At 45.9% G+C, this 22,242-nt stretch overlaps 1 protein-coding gene across 41 annotated transcripts in view; it reads right to left on the minus strand.

Annotated features, from left to right (window-relative positions):
* The window catches only part of RBFOX1 (RNA binding fox-1 homolog 1), a 1,997,160-nt gene that overhangs the window by 362,339 nt on the left and 1,612,579 nt on the right, over window positions 1-22,242 (minus strand). For 3 of the 41 annotated variants that reach the window (XM_074323061.1, XM_019754115.2, XM_074323051.1), the window contains exon 1: window positions 7,655-7,905. The exons of 34 other annotated variants lie outside the window; for them this stretch is intronic. In XM_074323061.1, the coding sequence (XP_074179162.1) occupies window positions 7,655-7,798 (144 nt within the window). In that variant the 5' untranslated portion in view covers window positions 7,799-7,905. Of the gene's footprint in view, window positions 1-7,654; window positions 7,928-22,242 lie in introns of those variants that run through there. 4 more of the 41 variants (XM_074323058.1, XM_019754109.2, XM_074323054.1 and 1 more) reach the window with 4 other exon arrangements.

The raw sequence follows: 22,242 nt of genomic DNA on the forward strand, positions 1-22,242 counted from the left end.
CCATTGCTGCAATGGAAAAAAAAAAAAAAAAGTCATTACATCTCTGGGAACACACACTAACCTTCTGAATGCTTTTCACTCTGGCTCCAATTCCTAATTTTGATTCCGTGTGTGTTTAAACACAACATAAAGAACAGGAGCAAAACAGCACGGGCTGCTCCCCACCTGGGGCTGGTGGAGTCTTAGAGACCCCCGCACCCCTCTCGGCCCGTCCTCTCAAAGCCACCACACACTTGGTGCTGAACACATGCCCTTTTCTGTGGACTCTAACTGCTGCCCTAACCGAGGGCAGCGGAGGTGATGCAAAGCAGATAACGAGAGTCTTGCTCTTTGCAACCCCATGGACCCAGCCAATGTTTCCCAAAGTGTGGTACTGCATTGATGGTTCACAAGACGGCACAGGGACGAACAATTTAATGGACGCTCCATGAGGACAGAGCCTGCCAATGACTGGGAAAGTCTGGACGAGCCCTTGGCACCTCAGAGTTCAAGAAACACGGAATGAATGAATGAACATGTGGACGAATATTCATTTCAATGTATGTTTGGATAAAACAGTATCACAGCTGTGATTCTGTGACTGTTCATTTATTCTGGTTTGGGCAAATCTACTTTTACATTCAAAATATAAACTAATTCTAAAAATACGAATGAATACCGACGGTGGTGATGAGTGAATTGGTAACCATTAGGGAGAGGATGCTGGGATGCCTGAAATCAGAGGAACGGTGGACCCCGTTCATTGTCTTCTGCGTAGTAAGTCTATGTTGTAAGCACCGTGTCCAGGTTTGGACAGAAGAAACCAACAGGATCCATGATGCTCCACAAAGGCCTTTCTTCGGGTGCCAATCAAGACCCTCTCTCCATCTCTGACCTCAAACCCACTTCCAAACACCACTGGGTTTCTCCCCACCTCAGGAGTGCCCTTCTTACATGTGTTCAGGGCGCATGCATTTCCATCTTTTCTCCTTTCCACTATGGCGTCAGAGGACAGCAGAAAGCCTATCACAGAGACTGGCGCTCGACATGTGACCCAGTGCCACCACTTACTGTGTCCCTATGCCTCTTGACCTCATACACTCTCTCTGGCAGACAAGACGTACGCTCTTTCCTTCCCCACTCTTGGAACACCTTTCTCAGCTTTTCACATGCTCCATGCTCTCCATCCTCAGATCAAAAGAAGCCTCACCTCCTCAGTGACCCTTCCAGCAGATACAGCCCAACAGCCCCCTCACCCTGTTTATTTCCTGCACAGCACTGTTTCCAATCCCCAAAGACCTTCTGGATTCACTTGTTTCCCATCATCTCTTCTTCTTTCACTGGAATACCAGCTTCATGGTAGCAGGGACGTTTCCTAACTGAGTTGCTGCTATGTTCTCTATGCCTGGGGACAATCTTTCACTTGGCCAAGTGAAAGGATCAATAAATGACGGAATATGTGCTTCTGTACATCTGAAACAGGGGTAGCAATGACTGATTTGCTTTGCTGCTAAGGTTCTAAAGAGCCCAAACGTACTCATTCATTCATTCACGTCTCAATTTTATTTTATTGAACAACTACTATGTACTAAACTTTCTTCTAGGCTTTGTGGGTAGAGTAACAGATAGAACTGGAGACGTCTGCACCCTCATTTTTACTTGTCCTCTAGCTCGTCAGAAAAGCAGGGCAAAAGTGCTTGGTAAACTATCTGGTGCTTAACAAATAAAAGAAATGCAAATTAAGAGCAGGATTAGAGGTAAGATCCCAGGCCATGAAAAGTAGCCCTTTTGCTCTCTTTCAGCCAGGAGCAATCAATCAGGGCTGGCCACAGTACACCAGGATCAGAAAGAGCATCCAAATATTTTTCCCCCAATGCTCTCGGTAGCCAGAAAGTTCCAGGCATATAAGCTTTTTCCTAACCCTACACCAGGCCCTGAGATTGCATTGAGGGACCCTTTGCAAAGCCGTTTCTTGCAATGGCTTCTCCCTGCAGGGGTGGTCTGCAGGTTGACTGCTCAATGCCCCAGCTCACTGGCACTCAGTGTGCTTCAAGGGCCAGGCCAGGTCCCTCCTGAGCTATTGTGAGTGAGAGCTGACCTTATTTGACACAGCCCCTCTCCATGGGACGAGCCACAGCATGCAGACAGCCAGCCATAGGCCAACCCTCAGCCCTGCTAAGTTCTCTTGGGCAGCTCCCGGAAACAGGAAACTTTACTGATGAATGGAACTTTCTTTGCTTTGCTTAATTGAATTAAACAGCACCCTGGGACACCTCTCCTCATCCATTAGAAAGGTCTCTGCAGATGGGGCCATTACGCCCACACTTTGTCTGCCTTCTTTCACAGGATGGCATCTCCTGCGCCTCTCCCAGCCCCCTCAGGCACAGCCACACCGACCTGATTTTGTTTACAATGCTGCAATGTCTTTCTCTTCCCAAAGACTATTATTTGTCTGACAAACTACACTGTTTTCACCAGACCAATATGAATAAACAAGCATTATGTTTCCTCTTGGGGCAGAGAGCCTGGTTACATGACTCAGAAAACCCTAGAAAAGATTGTCTCCCCTCAGACCATCAGCTACTGGACAATTACTCAAGGGCCAGCTATAAGGAAAACAGAGGCCCGTGAGCCCTGATAACACAGGCAAAGGCAGAAACATCGGTGGTATGGTGGTACGTACGTTCTGACACGGAAACCGCCATGAAATGGCAGGCATAGCTGCTTAATGGCGCGGGCGTCCCCCTATGGACTAGCAGAAGCTTATGATTTTCATGTGTGAATGCTGGATTAAATCATCTTAAATCAGAGGCCACCCAAGTAACCCTGCTTTCAATACCCATCTCCTCCCCTCCATCGGTTCCCGAAATGGGACAACCACAGGGTGAAACCCAGCCCCCCTGAGATAGGGGCCTTATCTGGCCAAGGAGAGCCCAGCAACTCATGCCTCTCCCCTGAACTGGAAAAAAAAAATCATAGGATCAGGAAGACTGGTTAATTGACCAATGTATGTCTTAGGGTCTCTCTAGAAAGAGACAGAGGGCCTAGGTTCTATCGGACCGTCACCCAGGCCTGGGCATGTGCTCATTCAGGCCGCTGACATTCCTTAAACACTTCAGACGTGAAGCTAATCTATCCTAATTCTTTCCTGCATTATTGACACTATTGACCCCCCCACCCCACAGCACAATCTAATAAATCAACATGGGATTAAGCCAAGAAGAAAGAAGGTGATAAAATGCCATTTGGTCTTCTATAAATCACCAGACTGGACAGCACAGGGTAAGGAACTGGAATAAGAATTGAACTTGTCTACGCAGCCATAATTGTTATGGCCTACCTAACGTTTCCCAAATTTATAACCCGGCGGTGCACGGGGGGCAATCCCCTGTCCTACAGCCTATGTGTGGGAGCCCATCTTCCCAGGAACTCTGCACGGACTGAGCACCACTTTCTAATTAAAGACAGAAAGGGTTGATATGCAGTTTTCAGTTCAATTGCTTTCGATCTGAAGACGTCCGCAGTGAGCGATGGCTTCATTTACCAGGAATTACCCTTTGTACAAACCACTTCACTATTTAAAACAAACCCCATGGATCATCATTAAGTGGGAAAAATTACCAATCTTCAGCTATTGACAGTGGCATGGCCCACTTTACAGGCCCTTTTCTTCACCCCTTTGAATGTGGATTTTAAGCATTTGACTTGTTTTGAAATTCAGGCTGATAAAAAGGTTCTCGGTGAATGGGAGCTGACAGACGAGAAGCTTTCTCCGAAAGGTACTGGGAGATACTTACCGGGGTTTAGGAACAGGGAAAACTAAGTTAATATGCTACTTATGTTCTTTCAGGGGTTAGAAGTCAGTGTGAATCATAACTCTGGGGGAAACCTGACCTGCTGTGTGTGCTGGGAAACAAACCTCGTCTGCTCTGTCCACAGCCTTGCTAGAACTTTCCATGTGATGGGTGCTCTTTGGAGCACTGCAGGTGTCTTAGAATGGGTATCGAGCATCTCGAGACTTATGCAACCTGTGTGTGTGTGTGTGTGTGTGTGTGGTTGTTTTTTGTTTTTCTCTCTGAGGAACACAAAACACGTTCTCTTTTGACTTTCCTCATCCCAAAGCCCCCAATTTGGAATTTGCATTCAGACATTCACCTCAAAGCAAGACTGTTTACATGGGTGCCCATTTGGGAAATCCTATTTCGGGGATATGTGGCTTTCACGCGCACCTCAGAGAAGACGGCTCACTGGCAAAGAAGACCCTGAATTGAACCTGTGCAGTGTGTTGAGAATAGAGGCAGAAACAAGGACATCCCCAGGACTGGAGCCAGCTGCTCCAGTACTCGCTTGTCCCTTCCATCTGAGGATGGTCTGCCACCCTAAGATACAGGCTCCATACTGGACAGATACAGATGTGTGTACTCACACGTGTCTCTGTGCATGTGATGACATCACTGGATTTGCTATCTAGGTGCCCAAATTTTGGACAATGCCACATTATCCCACCTTGCAGTTCTAAACTGTAGTAACATTTCCAATATTCAGAGAAAGAAGAAAGAGGGGGGAAATGGAATTATAACTTAGAAAATACCTATCGAAGGTAGAGTTACTGGGAAATACGAATGAATGCAATGAATTCAGGCAAATAATTTAAACACCAACGTTGCCTCTTCTTGGGCCTGACTAAATAAGTTCTTTGTGGCAAAAGGATTATATTGTTTTCACTTGGTCTTCCTGAGTAGATTCGGATGCTGAGGTATCCCAATGGGTTTTTGTTTTTCTGAGTTGTCTTAGGAGAAAATCCGAGAGGGTTTAAGAAGAAAGGTTGGATGTTAGGGCCGAAGCAAAGAAAGCAAATGATGAAGGAATTTTCCTGAGCTGTTGGATGAGAAATAAGCACCATATGAAACTTCATTCCAGGAAATTATATTTCGGGGAAGACTCGGTGGCCCCCAATCAGAGTGCGTGCATTCAGACACCAGAACGATAAAGGCTCCCAAATAAGACAGTTGTGTCTTAATTATTCTCTTATGCAATTGGTGATCTGGATGGCAAAGACTCCTGAAATATGTTTCTTTCTAAATAATAATAAAAGGTTTCCAAAGAAGATGGCATTTATCATAGATGCTGCCTGAGTCATTCACTGGGTCAGCTTCCTCTGAGACTACAGATGACCCTTCTAATCATCAAAATTAAATAGAGATACAATGATAGTTTTCTGGATTAACAGAAGATAGGAAATACAGTGGCCATGTATAGATGAACGGTGTACAGATTGTATCTGTAAGTGGTTTGTGGTGATTAAAGTGAACTATTTCACACCCTTACTCAGCCAATGGTCTGGACTGCTAACGAAAAACAATGACATGAGCTTCTGCACAAACTGTGATGACAGCAATGGCTGGGAGAGATGAACTGAAGGTATGGCTCTCTTATCCTGACGGGAAGCCTTTAGAAAGGGTGGGAGTTGCGGCCAGAAAACCTCATTCTCAGGAAATCAGGCAAAAATAAATGTCTGCTTGTACCATTCTTCAGGCATTTAGAGAAACACCGGAAACATTCACACAGGCACCCCCTACACACACACACACACACACACACACACACACACACACTGCATTCTGACATGTGTCACAGCCTCAGCGTACCCACAGTTCCACTCAGAGCATCACGTCTCCTTCAAGACGGGGTTGCCTTCCACAGCATACAATCCACCTCCGTCTCTTCATATGGGACCAGGATGCTGATTTAGTCACTTCTAAGGACTTGTTATGGCTGCCACCATTCCTTTGGAGCTCCCCTTTTCAGAGCAGGTCTGCTTTTCCCTTCTGGCACAGCCAGCCAGGCAGATACTGAGAACTCCTGCATTTATCCTATATACCTGTCCTTTCCGTGGCAAGAATAATCTCCCACTCAAAGTCACTGAATTCCTTCCTAAGTTGTACTTACATGGGCAAACCAATGTAATGATCCAGAAGGAAGAAACATTATTTAAAAATAATAACGAATAAAGAAACTGTGAGAACACTCCAGACCTATAGTTCTCCTTGTTAGGTGATGCTATTCCAATTGATTAATAAATAACATGAAAGAAATGAACATAGGATGCCAAAGACCAACTCATATTAATACTTAGATTAAATTCAATTGAGGCTTAGCAGCTATAGAAATGCTCCTTAGGATACTCTTCTGGTGGGTAACTGGCCTAAAACCACACACACACACACACACACACACACACACACACACACGGCGTTCAAAGCAAAGGGCACAGAAATGGAAAAGCAGATGAATCCTATAATATCTTACCAATAGGCTTTTGGGAAACATTTCCTGGCACAATTTACTTAATGAGAAATGGACTAAAATAATATTTAAAAGAATAAACCAATTTGTTTCCAACATATTCAAACAACCCACCAAAAAAAAAAAGGCTGTTCTCAACAAGACTTGCAACAGAAAATACAGCTGAAAACATATTTTCTGGAGGCAACCAACTTGAACCCCAATTCCCCAAATGTTCTACACAGAGTCTCGGCATTTTATGAATACACGTCTTCCTACCACACAGATTGACATGGAGATTCTTTGGAGAAGGAGGGCCCCCCTGCACACTTGTAAAGGAAGTTTAGTAGACCACCAGCACACATAGTTAACTCTTGAAGGCACTCCATCAGAAAACAGATAAAAGGACTATAACTCCACTGCTAACTCCTCATGCAGCAGGACAGGAATCCCAGGACTGAAGGATTCTCATCTGCATGACAAAATCCTTCTAACACTGCCAGTCACATCCACAGCCCCTGTCCAGTGAGGAAAAGCCACATGTCACCCACCCCCAAGGCAATCCTGAGCTGTTCCCCAAAGCCAGGAACCAACGGAGGTGGCAGCTCTCCTAGGATAAATCAGGAAAGGAAGACAGGGAAGGTCCAAGGGAAACACCCAGGGAAAGAGAGACGCACAATGAAAGATTCTGAAATGGACACAGAATGGAAAATAAACACAGAATCCCTCAGCAAGACCATTAAGGGAGATTGGAGGAGGGAAAGAAAAAAAAAAAAGCCTTTACACTTAGCAACAAAGACAGCTCCCTAACAGCTCTTCTTCCCAGCATTGCCTAAGAATGTGGAGGCAGATTCCAGGGCTGACACGCTCCAGAAACCCAAAGGCTCCCATTCCAAAAGCAACTGAATATAGCACCAGCCAGACAAACTTAAGAAAACAAAAAGACTGAGCATACACACACATACGTATGTGGGTCTCTCTCTCTCTCTCTCTCTCTCTCTCTCTCTCTCTCTCTCTCTCTCTCTCTTTTTTTCCTCTCCCCATTAAAGCCGCTAAATTAAAACTCCAAGCACACGCCTGCCTCCACACAGCTCCAAACTCAGCATCAAAGGGTTTAGCTCAGATCACCACGGGTCGGTCACTGGCGCGAGAAAGACCGGAGCAAGGAGCAGGCGGTTTGCAATTTTAAACTCCCGGTACCCAAGCTCGGCGGAAGCAGGCGTTCAAAGTAGTCACAGAGGTGCAAACACAGCTGGGCGCGGGGTACCAGGGATCCTCGGAGGACTAGGGGCTGCGATGCACCCCTCCCATCCAAACGTACGAGTCCCCTCCCCGGTCCCCTCCAAGGTACCAAAGCGATGCAGATCCACGGGAAAGCCGCGTGCCTTACCTGCTGTAAGTACATAAAAGTCAAGGCACACGAGAGCTGGGGACACATGCCCACGTTGGGGAGCGCCACGCAGGTGGCCCCCGTCAGAGGATGCTGCATTTTGTCTCTCTGGCGCCCGCCGAGCACGAGTGGGGACGCTCGCATGCAATCACGCCGTTCTTTGCCTGGTCGCTACAATTTTTTTTTTCCCTTTTTAATTTTGCTGATTATCTAAGTCAAACCCCGGTGGCTGTCTCTCTCTGCTCTTCTCTCTCTCTCTCTCTCTCTCTCTCTCTCTCCCTCCCTCCCTCCCCACCCCACCCCCCCACAGCACCCCGTGTCCCTCCCTCCCTCCCTCACTCCCTCCCTCGCTTTCCTTCTTCCCTTTGGGTTTGCTAGATCCCAGCATTCATCTGCCTCCAACAACTAAGACACTTGAGAGGGGCAGGAAACTATTTTGTTTCTTTCATGGCTTTATTGGGGTGTGTGTGTGTGTGTGTGTGTGTGTGTGTGTGGTTGTTGGGCCTGCTTTGTGATGTCTCTTAAAGTGGCAGGTGCCCCCGCCCTCCAGACCCCCAGCCCCAGAAGAGGACAGGAACAGCAAAAGCAACTTCAGTGAAAGGTAGAGGGGGTGGCTGCCCTTCTGTAGATGCTGAGTGTGTGTGGGGGGTGACAGAGCTAAGGGCAAGGGGGGGAGAGCGGAGGGAGGGGGAGAGAGAGAGAGAGAGAGAGAGAGAGAGAGAGAGAGAGAGAGAGAGAGAGAGATTTGACTCACACTGAGACTCACTCCGTTGGTCCAGATGCTGCGTGCCTTCTCATTTGTCAAATGGGTCCAGGGCAGGGTTGGGGTTTTTTTTTTTCTTTTTCCCTCCCCTTTGCCTTTTTTTTTTTTAAACGACTCACCAAAATTCAAATTGTGTTTGCTAAAAATCTCCGTGGGGCGGGCGAGGCAGCGAGCGAGCGAGCGCCCCACATCGCCAGCATCCAGACGAGCCGGACAATTCACGCGATCGCCCAGCTGGGACCCAGAGTCTTAGATTTCGGTGGCGATTTGTTTGCCCGACTCATCCGCACATCAGCCCACAAATGGGATTCCCCCTCGTAAAGTGCTAGGAGGACACTAGGGACCGGGGGCGCGGGGAGCGGGGGCTGCTGGCGCACGAGGTCGGGTGGTTTCTGGGGCCCCCAGCCCCCGGCAGGGCGGCCGCGGCAGCGATGCACCCCCAGGCATTTGGGGCGCAGCTTTCCCTGCGCGCCTCGCCGCGGCTGGGCGGGCAGCAGCCGGCACACCAACCAGCCCGGAGCCGCCGAGCGGGAGAAACCGCCCTGGCTGGCGTGGAAACCGAGCCTGTTGGACTAACTAACGTGCCAGCCCTGGGTGAATGCAAGGGGGGCTTCTCGCAGCCTAGAATCCCACTCTTCTCAAATTATAAATGCACAGGGTGCGTAAGTCCGCGTCTGATAAGAGACTACTCTGTGGGCTGCAGCGGGCAAATGACATGGTTTATTTATTTCATTTTTTCCTTGCCTGGCCAGCCCTCCTCGGCCAAATCAGCATTCTGCTCCTGCAGAGTGGTCCCCCCTCCCCTTTATTTTATGAAGTAATAATTATTCATTAGTAGATTTCCTTAGTCTTTTGGCAATAAAATCGTATGTGATCTGCAAATCAAAAGAAAATATTAAGACTCTACCACGTCCTGGGTCCCCACAGGAAAAAAAAAAAAAGGCACGTCCCTGGCAGCCGTCAAGCCATGATCAGGGATAATACCATATTTTGTGATATGGATTTTGACCCACTGAACGGATTTTCGTTTGCTTTTTCAGAGCTAGAGGCTGTCTGAACAGCCTTTGATTGTTAGGTGCCTTGCGAGAAATCTCCCTGCGGGCTTACCAAAGCCCTGTAGGACAGAGATGCCCTAAAAGTGCAGGGACCCTCAGGAAACAGCGTTTAGGGCAGGACTGGGGAACGGCCACAGGGCAGACCAGCTGACCCCTTCCTGTGTCTCACCGGGACAGTCAGCCAAATGACAGCTTCTGAACTGAGCCATCAGCTCAGCTCGCAAGGCACTTTGCAGACTAATCAAAATGCCTTCTGAAGGAAAGGAAACTCATGATTCCGCAGCTCCATTTTCTGTGTTTCTGTTTGCAAACGTCATCAACAACTATAAAGTCTTCACTCTGCCAAACACTAGGCCCCAGAAAGGCAGTTTCCTTCTACTTCCTCCCCTTGCAAACAGTCCCTCCAACACGATGGGACTCACGCATCCTGTCCATTTAGAGGGAACACAGTAGCAGGTTTAAGCCCAAGCGAAGTTGAGATGGGGGGTTAGGGGAGTACAGGCTGGTATTTTATGCTGGTTCTTTTTGGGGGTGGTGGCAGTAGTTAGTTTGAAAAATCCTTGCTATATACGTTGTCTCAGATATCACATTCATCAGACAAGGTCTGGTTTGCGGATAAAATGTTTCTCTTTTTTTCTTTCTTTCCTTTCCGTCTTTCATTATTTGCTTTTGTTTTTCGTTTTTTGTGTTTTTAATTTTGCAATTCACAAAACCAAAGTGAAAGGCACTCCACAAAACACAGATGGAATAAAAGGTCAAAGGTCCTACTTTTTCCATCCTTGCTCTCCCTTTCCCGTCCTTTCCTTTTGCCTCCAACAACTCGCTGTACTGACTGGGGTTTGCCCTGCTTTCCTTTATTGTTTTTTTCTCACTGACATTGGGAAAGCCTGCAAATGCCCCCAAAAGAGGACAGAATTTTCCTTTCATTCAGCTCATTTTCACGAGAAACCCAATAAATAATACATGGCACTTTAATAAGACTTTATCTTAATGGTTTGATGAAAAACAAATACATTATGTAAGGAGCCAATCACTGTTCTCGACTGCCCTGAGCCAAGCCTGGTTTTTCCAGTCCGTTTTCTCCCCAAACTTTTGAACCCTCAGTGGTAACTGGATTCCTACAGACCCATTTTGCAATAAGGGCTCAGACTTCCGCTTCAATGTAAGTGTTCACAGTCAGATGCCTTGAAAGTCTGCAAAGTGAGACAACGGAATCCAGACCTTCTAAATGCATCTCCAAATGATTCCGGGCCAGGCTCCATTCTCTAGATAGCCAAGTCCGAACGTCCCTGCCCAAGTGCATGCAAGCACGATTATGCAGAGACAAGTACACACCCCTTGCACAGGGCAACTGCAAACAGTGGCTAATATCAGTGCGCGTTAATCACTGGATGACCCCAGATCAAGTGGTAACGCCATATCTGTGACTATTGTTTACTTGATGACAGGATTCTGCCAGCCTTTGCAGCATCTGGGGATGCTGAACTTGAATTCCATCTCAACAGAGACTGAGGAACAGCCACATCAATGTTACCAGCTCCCAAACATTCTTCTACATGGATAAATGGGAGGATTGGGGGTGGGGAAATACCCTCCTCTCTACAAGAATCCCTGGGAACTCGGCCACTTGAGTGTCTACATTGCATGCACGTTCAAGGACCACCGTCCTGATTTTCAGCTACCAGGACCCTTCATTGCATGGTGCACATACCCTGCAGGGAGCAGAGACAGTGCCAGGGAGCCTGCAGTCAGCAATGCCACCTCCAAGTGATACTTCCGTAGGCCACTGCCCCAGTTTTAATTTGATCCACACAACAGTACTTGTAATGTTTCCTTCACTCAAAGTCACCAGTTATTTAAATGAATAGAGGAAATCGTAGTTGTTTTTTTTTTCTCCCTCTCTGAATTCCTTACTATGACTTCCTAAGGCTGTCCAAAAGGCAGATATTTAGAGAAAGGAAGGTTGTCTCTGGGAGTTGCCAAGCCTCAGTGCAAGAGAAACTCCAGAGAGATGGGAGGAAAGGATTTCTTACTCCGGGGCAGTGTCAAGGAGTCGCTTACAAGTATGCTGCTCTCACGTCCGCATTTTCATATAGGCAGCTACATAGTCTCAAGGTTCAGAAAAGGGAGACTAAAAGTATCAGGAGAAAACGTCATTATTTACTGTCTCTACCACAAGCTCTTTGAGTCACCTACTTGTTGGAACACTTAGGCAATATGTGGTTGGCGCTGATTGCATTCCGGGCACTGCTCGGTCCCCAGGGCGGTATCAGTGGGGGGAGGCGAAGACGCCTGACACCACAGAGCTTACATTCTGAGAAGGGGCAGAAAACACAGATTAGAAGGAAATGGCACAGAATACCGAAAGCCATGAGTGCTGTGGAAAAAAAGAAAGGGAGGAACAGGATCACAGGACGGGGACACCTGCAATAAAGAGGCTTGGCAGGCTGCAGTAAATGCTGTGGAAAGAGTGTGCTCGCTCTGCAAAGGCAGCTTCAGCTTCCAGAGAAGCCTTCTGCACCCTCAGCCCTCCACCCTGATTGCGGAGCCCCAGATTTGCCGGAATATCTGAATCCTGGGGCTCTCTTGGGTCACTGAGAGTGGTGGTAGGAAGTGTGGCACTTCTAATGGCTAAAAATTGGAAAGATTCTTACCTGCACCTTTAACTGCTCGAAGTACAGGATCTAACACACTGGCTGGCATTTAGCAGGCACCGAGAAAATACTCAGTTGGGTGGATGGATGGATGGATGGACAGATGGATGAATATAACAGAAAGTTAGACAAAATGAACTTGACCTCTTATTGTCTCTTTCTGCTCAAAAAAAAAAAAAAAAAAAATCCAAGGATTCTGAGGTTTTTATTCTTTTAATTTGATTTTATTTTCTCTCTCCGTATGTTAAGCTGGCCCCCTGGCCTCTAAAGTGAGGTCTCAGCCTCTGACGGTCCCTGTGAGCTATCCTGTAGAAACTCCATTTGTCAGACAGTTTTCCTGGTAAAGACATGCTCCCTCCAAAGCCTGGAGTTGGAGGGCCGAGAATTTTCCTGCTCTCAGAAAAGCCCAGCGTGCCTTTCAGAGCAAGGAGCTGTGGCTCAGGCAGAACTAATTCCATACCTGCGGAAGCAATTGCTTTTTCTATAATGGCAGGACTGACGCTGGCGATGTGAGGCTGCTTCTGTGTCAGGGACCCTCAAGTGTCCTGAGCGCAGGGTGCCCATGAGACCCAGACTAGAAGAACAGACACCCAAGTACAAACCACGTCCCAGGTCACAACTAGCTCCCACCAGAAAAGCTCTTTTCAAAATTATATTGGCTGTTTATAACAGTTCCCTGCAATCTTTTGTCCGTGAGAGTGACATCAATTATTAAGTAAAATCAACTAGTTAAATAAATAAAATACTGACCAGCACTGTCTGGAAATGACGTAGTGGAGAAATGGGTTGTCTCATGTACTTGGTGGGACTCGAAACTGGGAAGGGTCTGAACGTGACAGCCTGGCACTCAGGGTCAACATTTCAAAAGTGCTTATTTTTCCACCTAATTATTCCAGTTCTAGATATCCATCCGGCAGAATGCCTGAGACGGGTGCAGAGACGCACGGACCAGGCTGTCCATCCCAGCACTGCTTGTAACAGCAATAGGACAATAGAAAAGCACATTCTGGCACATACATACCGTGCGGCTGTTAGAAAGAATGAGGTGTGTCTATGTGTCTTCCCTTGGAAAAATCTCTAGGAAAGACCGTTAAGAAGTTTCAGAGCATATGTAACAAAATTTCCTACTTGGAACCAAATACAAACAACCCCAAACAACAAAGACCTACAATCTCTTTACGTGTGTGTGCGCGCGTGTGTGTAAAATGGGGCTAATAATATTTCCCTCACAGAATTGCAATGATATTCTTGAGTTTTTTCTCCCTAATTCACGAACTGTTATTATTAAAGTTTAAAACCAGTAAAGGGATGACATGAAATTAATGACTTGATTTTTTTTTTTTTTTTGGCCAAGTTAGCGCGCGCACGCGCACACACACACACAAACACACACACACACCCATCTGCTATCACCATCATTTCAAAACAGAAAGGGCATTTTGTACCAAACAGTAAGAAGGACATAATCTCAGAATAAAGGACAGCCCTTCAAATTGATTAAATTTCGGTCTATTAAAATTTTCCCTAAATTGCCCTTAATTTTCTAATTTAGCTGCAGTCTGTTGAAAATGTCATTATGGAGTCAGACGGATCTGTGGACCAGCATTTGGGAACCACGGAGATAATGAATGGAAACCGCTTCTTAGCACAGGCACTGGCACACCCAGCATCACCGATACATGTCAACTCTTGCGGGGGTTCCCGAAAGCAAGGAACCCTCACACTCATGATGTCGGAATAACGACCCTCTTCTCCCTCACAGGCTCCCGGCCGCAAAACACACCAAACACCTTTCTCATTTCTAAGTTCCCTGAACCACCGGGCAGGGACATGCCAGGTGCTTCATAAAGGTCAGAGGAACTGAATGGGTGGGGTCACCAGAGTTCCCTCATTTCCCTCAGGGACACAGTGGTTGCAGCCCTGCTCATTCAAGGCCTCCGGAAATAGGATGGCTGTGGCTGAGGACGTGAGACCTCTTCCTGGCTCATCGGACGGCATGCAGGATACTGTGTCGTGGGTCATGCATCTTTTGGAGGCTCACTGCTTGGGTGTGAAGTCTCTGCTTCCCACTTTTATGGCTGCCATTAAACGTCCGTGGAGTTTAGAACTTAAAACCTTAAAAACCTGAGTTTCCTCCTCTGTAAGAGGAAATAATAATTTTGCGCGCCTAGTTAAGTGGTGAAAAGGTAAAATAACCCGATACGTGTGCAGGCTGAGACGGGTGTCCGTCCTCTAGTAACTACTCAATGCACATCAGCACCTATTATGAATTATTTTATTCTCAGTCCCTGACTATTTGATGACATAGACATCCCACAAGACACTTATGGAACGACTCACTCCAAATGCCATTTTTGTTTTCTTTTTGAGAATTTTTTTCAAGGGACATGGCATTTATACAAAAATGTATAGACATCATCTTTCTGCCCCGGCCTTCCAAGTACACACAATTTATGTCACCAAGCAAATGAACACAAACTTTCCACTAGTCCTGGCAACTAAATGCTTCAGCAGCTGTATTTCACACAATGACAAGTCTTTTATTACTGTTTTTGGAAACGGACGAGGGCAACACATGTAAAGAGATTGTTTCTAACCAGCATGGTAATAAATAAATAAGTAACTATACAAATATATATTATATTATATTATATTATATTATATTATATTATATTATATTATATTATATTATATATTCACAAACCCCTGTAAGGTAGGTTTTCATAGCCCCAATTTACAGAAGAAGAAACTGAGGCTGCCAGAAGTATACATCTTGTCCTGCTAATAAGAGATGGGAACAGTGTTTTCAATCGGGTCTGTTGAACAAAAACTCCAGGAAGTACTTCTTCCTAACACCAGTAGCAGCACAGATACTGGCTACAAAATCATCATCATTTCAGTCACCATTGTTTGCAATATCTAACGCCAGCGAGCACTTCTCTAAAGCATTACTCTATGTCAATTCAGCTGCGACATGTCCTTTGCTAGGTGGCCTCTGACCCTGGCCACCTAATTTTATAGTATGACATTTTCCTAGCTTTTGTGTCCTGACGTGAGTACAGGAGTAAGTTCCACCCCAATCACACTCTACCGTAAGCTCTTCACAAGTAAAGACCCTGCCACACTCTCATTTGCCAACACCCCCATCTCCATCCCCGGCAAAAGTGACAATGTCTAGAAACAATGTTCTATCAGAGCAACCACCTGAGGTACCTGCCAGGAGAGACCCAAGAGACACCAGGCAAGACCCCCAATTCAAAAACACCTCGAGCAAGCAAATAACTTAAGTTCCCCAGGAGCTTTCCCAAAATAATAGTTTGCAGGAGGTAGTGCCAAGGGAGAGTGCGGTTGGCACTGGAGAGGGTAAGAGGATGTTTCCACAGCACAGGGGAGGGTGGGAGCATGTTTCCACGGCACTGGGGAGGGTGGGAGGATGTTTCCACGGCACTGGACAGAGTGCAAGAGCGTGGGACAAGGGACGGTAGGCGGCAGAGACAAAAACAGCTACGGGGTGACTTTTCCTGATGAACAAGTAAGTGGGTGGGGAGGTCTACTTTGGGAAGCCTCTACGCCCCACCCACTCTGTGTTGCGACTTTCTGGATGGAACTCCAGCAAGTGTGAAGGCAAACAAAGTCTGCAGCAGAGTCTATTTTTCCTCTAACAGGCCTGGCGGCAGGGGGCTCTTTGACCCCACGAATGTTCAGAAGTATTTATCTTTATGCCACAGGAGCCATCCTTAAGTATCTCTGATTAGAACTGACCTCACCTCTAACATCTCAAATTCTAGAATAACCCCCTTTGACCTTAACCTGCCCAAGGTCCTGTCTGGGCACGCAGGCCAAAGCCAAGCACAGGGGTTCTCAGTCTCCAGAATTCTCAGCAGACCTTCAAAGGCTGGTGGTGATGATTGCGGGTAGTGACCTAGGAAGGGCGCGAGGACCCAAAACAAAACTAGGTTTGTCTGCAAACATGAGAAGGTGACGTTGCCAATGGACTAGATACTGGGCAGAAAACCTTCCCAGTTCTCAAAAATCTCACGTTGAGCTCTTCAAACACACAGTCTCTGGAATTCCAAGTCAGGCCCCGAATGGCTCTTCCCAATGACACTCATCTTATGCTCTTATGACCTCATCTGACCTGTTATCTCAGGCTTTTATATTCCCGGTGTCTGGACTCCATCACAAGACGCACACAGGAAATTTAACCCCTCACCAAGTTCCACAATACATCCACGCATACAAGGCACATTTGAGTTTAGCAGAACTGCAGATTGCAGAAGAGTAAGGAAGAGAGAAAACAGGAGACGGGATTCTCATCTTAGAAACATGATTCTAGAAGGATCTGTGTGCATCACATCCTTTCGAACGATGATGTTTGGCTATTGTCCCACCATTGACATTCCTTAGTTGTTCCCGGTTCCAGGCTTCCTCTGTCAAACATATATTTCCTCTTGCGCTTCCTACTGGCAGGCAGAGAGCAAATTCTCACCCCCACCCCTTTGTCCCATGTTTCCTGCTTCTTGAAAGCTGGCATCAATTGACCCTGTGCCCTTGAGGGGGTCATCTTCTCACCAAGTGCGCACCAAGCCATTTCCCCAAACCAAAGCAGCACCCTCCATACAGATTAATTGTTCCCACTGTAAGAATAAGAGCATTTCATCACTTGGTTCTCGATAGAAAAATCCAACACTCTTCCAGCACGATGCCATGTGAGAGAAAAACTCTGTTTTGCCCTGGCTGGGTGTTCTTACGTACTTGTGTGGCAGAATTCTCGAGTGCTCCAGGAATATGAGGTCTCGCTTGGTGGCATCTTGTGCTGTGTTAGGTCCCTTCACTCTTGTGTCCCAGTTGTCATCACCTTGGAGGGCCACTCGCTATGACACTCTCTGCACACCTGGGGAGGTTTGCAGCAACGGCTGGGCACCGCTGCACCCGGCTCTCTGGAACCCTTGAGCTCTCTGCAGGAAGGACGACGGACCTCAAACAGCCTAGTCTCAGTAGGAAGGTCCTATCGCCACTGCTGTTTTAATAGCCCCCCCAAACAAAACATTTGCCCACACTTCTCTTCCTCTAAGGACTTGCCTGTTTGTTAATGGAAGCACCTCTTTTCCATTTATTTAACCCTGAAACCTCAACATTTGCCCTATGCGCCTCCTTTCGCTGCTCTAAATGGTCAATTGATTCTGAAATCGTATCATTTTTAACTCTCCCGTCTCCCAACCTTACCAAGCCTCCCAATTTTCCATTGCCGCTGTCCGAGTGCCTCATGTTACTCTCTGTAGCCGAGATTAAAAAATTAAAATTAAAAAAAGGCTATGCTTCCCTAATTGGTTCCTTTGTTCCCAGTCTCAGTTCCTCCCAACTCACACTCGACGTTGATTTCACAGGGGGATTTTAAATAGACAAAGCCCAACATGCCAATCGTGCACTCAAAGGACATCAGGAGCCCCTCCCACGGGTGAGGGCATGATACTGGAAGCCTTAACCTGTACGGTACCTCTTATCATGCAACATAACTGGCACGTCCTTTAATGTACCTCCCTCTCTCCAGATTCCAGTCAACTTGTACCTAGTCTTATAATTGCTTATGCCTCGTGCATACTAACACATCTCCAAATATATGTTCTTTGCCTGAAACTGCTTTAATGATAGGAGTGTACACATCCCAGCCTACCGGGTGCCAAATTAAATAAATAATCCCAGAAGGAAACATGCATCTCTGTGGGTTTGCAGGGTCGAGATGGAGACAGGGATGGCAGCACCATGCGTGTTTCCCTTTATTCTTCACAGGGGCAGGGCTGGGTACACACTGATAGCACCATGTCCCTCGTGAGGATGCTGAAACTCAGAGGGGTTATGTAAGCATCCTGCATGTAAGTGACACAGCCAGTGTTGACAGTGAGTTCCCTGTCTGTTTACAGTCTGTCTCCTACCACCCCCCCTCCCTCCCATCCTTTGCACACTGGAGAGCTTTTGCCTCCTAATGTTCCATCCCTATCACCTTAAAACAGCATCTGGCTGATAGGAGCAGACGCTTGTTGAATTCTGGTCAAATGAGAAAACTTGGCAATGCAATACAAGTCCTCTCCACCTCCGTGCTTCTGAGATCTGTTCCATTCTCATTCATTCATTCATTCATTCATTCATTCATTCACTCACTCACTCATCAGCCACATCTTGAGTGTATTCTCTGTGGCAAGCATTCTCTGTGCTGACCCTGGAGTACACAGCAGGAGACGGAACTTAGATTCTGTGTTAACTGGAGATTTTCAGGTCATCCGGTTTAAAAAATTACCTTTTTGCAACTCTGTATCAGCCTGTGAATCAGCGTTTTCTCAATATTATGCAACAAATTAAAGGACTGAAGGGAACTGGATTAGAAAGCTAATTGAGAACAACATTAGTTATCCAGACCCCCGATTTCAAAATTGGCATTCATCAAAATAGCCTTCTTTTCTCACTAATTAGCTTTACAATAAATGTCTCATATTTTAATTTACAAAATTCATCTCCGCTCTGCCTCTTTCATCTCTTTTACAAATGGAGTTTCATGTAGACTTTATTTGTAAAAGGATTTCTACTAGGGTAAATATATATAAATGTATATGTATATAAATATATATATATACACACATATATATGTGTACATATATATGTGTGTATATATATATATGTGTATATATATATATATGAACCAAAATTAAAAGGTCATGTTCTAAGGCTACAGGGTTTACTCTAACCTCATATTGCCTTCTTGACAATGAAGTGGATGGTAATAAGGACTGAGGAGACAGATGGCCCGGTTCTGAATTTTTGCTCTGTTCTGTACAAGCTGGGTGACTTTCAGCAAGTTATTTAAACTTTCTAGGTCATGAGGCCCTAAGAGCATGAGTGTTTTATTTTCTCCACAATTTGGATAGCATGGAATGATAGGTGCAAATTGCTTAGGCAACCGATGGCACCTAGTAAGTGTACTATGCAGGTAAGCTTCATAGTTTCATGGTGATGGTGATGGTGATGATGGCGGTGACGGTGGTGATGATGGCGGTGACGGTGGTGATGATGGCGGTGACGGTAGTGATGATGGCGGTGACGGTGGTGGTGATGGTGGTGACGGTGGTGATGATGGCGGTGATGGTGGTGATGATGGTGATGACGGTGATGATGGTGGTGATGATGGTGAAGGTGATGATGACGGTGATATAGTTGTTATTGATTGCGAACTCAAGGGTGAGCCAATATAATTGGGAAAGACAGCTCTTTCCTATGAAAAGAGCTCCATTCTCTCCAGCTGGACAGACAGGGAGCCACTCATTTCATCTTTCCCAGGAAAGCCCATTGCTAGTTGACTATTCTGCCCTTTTCTCTAGATTCTAGTGTTTCCAGCTAAGGAAGCAGTTGGAATCGCTGTCACCGTCTTGACTCCACCTGCTTTCTGTCCATATCATGGGCCACAACCATTTCTAAGGTGCTTCTCTTGTATAGCCAGCAGGAGCTGACAGCACTGTTCCTCGGGGTTAAACTAGGGCAGGGGTGTCCAAACTTTTTTCAACGTGTTTTACCAAGGGCCACATGTGGTAAAATACACAAATAGCCGGGCCACTCACTCGAGGTGAAGTACGTATTGCCTCACCTGGTTTATTTAAGTAAACTAAATATATTTTTGGAATTTGCTGCAGGCCAATTAACAATGGATTGTGGGCCGCAGTTGGCCCGCGGGCCGCAGTTTGGACACCCCTGCTCTAGGAGATGTTAATATTTTATGACCTCTTTAGCGAAACACCAAACTCCAAAGTGCTGATACTTCCTCTGATATCACTCAGAGTCTCAGCAGGCTTCCATGCTCCCTTTCTCCAACCCTGGCCTCTCAGCAGCCAAGCCATTCTAACATTTTTTTGATCATATAGCCATTGTTCTATCAACATCCACATAATTCCAAGAAATGTCATAAAAAATAATAGCAAAGGTAAGAATTATCAAACATTTGCTCAGTGCTGGGTGCTATGCCAAGTATTTTACATTCATTATCCCTTTCCATCTTCCCAGAAACCCAATGAGGAAGGTAATATGACCTCTCCCATTTTATAGATGAGGAAACTGAGGGTGGAAGGTGACAACATTCAAATCCATACACTTGGGCCCTAACTCAGGTCATTGTGATTTCCTTGCCTCAGATCTTCTACTTCATTGCATAAAGCATTCCTGAAAATGGATTTTAAAGCAGAATGTCTAAAAGTTGAACAATTGAAATGAGTTCTCTGAGACTTGGGTCTTTCCCCATAAATGAAATTGGATTACAAAAATCCCAAACTGTGGTGGTAGATGCTGCCTCCTCCACACCCCTCTGGGTGTCTGAAACCACCACTGGTTGTCTCTGTTGCCTTAGAGACCCGGGCTCAGGTCTTGACCCAATGCCTGAAGGGGCACTAGGTAACTGCATCCTCTTTCCTTCCACAGAGCAGGCGTAAAATGATCTCAGGAAACACACATGAGATTTGATTTCGGTTTTTGGTCAAGCAAACAGCCACACAAACAACTAGTTTAGCGTCCATTCTGTTGGGACTAGGACCCCAGTTTTGGGACTACAACTAGAGAAGAATAGTTTATAAAGCAGAAAAATGCGTACGGAATAGCGATGGAGTAAGACCTAAGTCCATATTTACATGGTCTGAGCCCATGTATGTAAAATCAGTCTGTATCTATGATTTACAGGCCCCACTTCTAACTAAGTTCATCTCCTTCTAGATCTAAGTTTATTTAGCTACCTAGATACAGCTAAAGCTTCAAGGAAACAGCTAAAGGTTAATAGCACTGTTGAGACTCCTGGTGACTTTTATTACTTTTTTATTGCTAATCTGTATTAACCCAGTTTTCTATAATGAACATGGGGTAGTTTCACAATAAGGATAAAGCAGGTTTCCCCATCTTCTTCCCTTTTTTTCTTTTTTTTCTAAGTGGCCCAAGTCAAGGAGCAAAAATATCTCCCTCCCTGTCGTAGGCAGGTCGGAGTCTCACCAAGGGGTGAGGCGGGGCGATGATGGGGGCATGGTCTACCAGAAATGAACTTTGACCTCTTCACTACCCCAGCCCTTTGGAGATAGTTTAACAGTGATTCTAGAAAGAGGCAAAGAGCGTTCCTGCATAGTTCCCGAGCATTGCCGCTCCCTATGTAAGCCTAATTAGAGTCACCAAAGAAGTGTCTTTCTCGTCTCTCCAGGTCCTATGTGACAGCTCACCATTCCACTCGCACTTGTGTCGAGAAAACCTCATTTCTATTTTTATTATGAGGACTGCTTGTCTTTACTGGCTCTTCGTACATAGATCAAGACGTGACGGAGACGAGTGCTTTCCTCAGGCAAATGAGAATCACTAATTTTCTCTCTATTAAGTTCTGTGCTATCTCCGTGGGCTTCTTCAATATTGATTTCACACACTAAACCATGACGCTCTCGGGACAAGGCCATCGTCTTCAGCACCACCTACCCTCACACTCCAAAGATGTCTATTATTCATGGCCTATGCTCATTGTCGACAGAGAAAGCGGCCCTGCAGCTTCACCACGGAGGCAGGGTTTTATTTAAATTATAAAGCCCAAATTCCCATCCTGACACTTGAGCGTACTCACGAGATGGGTTTTCTTTAAGAAAATGAAAAGAAGCAAGAACTCAGACTCTGGGATCCTATAAACCTACATGCTGCTTGGGTGATGGCGCAGGTGGAAGGGGATGAAAGTGAGGTCAGTCACCCTCAGTCAAAATTTTATCTGATAATGCTAATGGTGAAAAAACATTTACCTCCTAGCAGAGAGTTCTCCATGCTAAGCATTCTAAAAATGATTTATTTACATGCATTATTTTACTTACTCCCCAAGCCAGAATTTTTATTCATGCACTCACTCATTCATTCTGTATTTAATTCATGTATAAATATTTATAGAGTAGTAAATTATGTGCTAAGCATTGTGCAATTTGCCCAGGATACAGCACTTAGACATACAAACAAGCAAACAGACAAACAAATGGACAAAAAACAGCCTATTTACTCCGAGGGAACTTCACGTCAATGGGCAGAGACACATTTTAAAAAATCAGTTCCATCAGTTTCTTATAAAACTAA

This window comes from Rhinolophus sinicus, linkage group LG18 (assembly GCF_036562045.2).
Source record: "Rhinolophus sinicus isolate RSC01 linkage group LG18, ASM3656204v1, whole genome shotgun sequence".
Classification (NCBI taxonomy): Eukaryota; Metazoa; Chordata; class Mammalia; order Chiroptera; family Rhinolophidae; genus Rhinolophus; species Rhinolophus sinicus.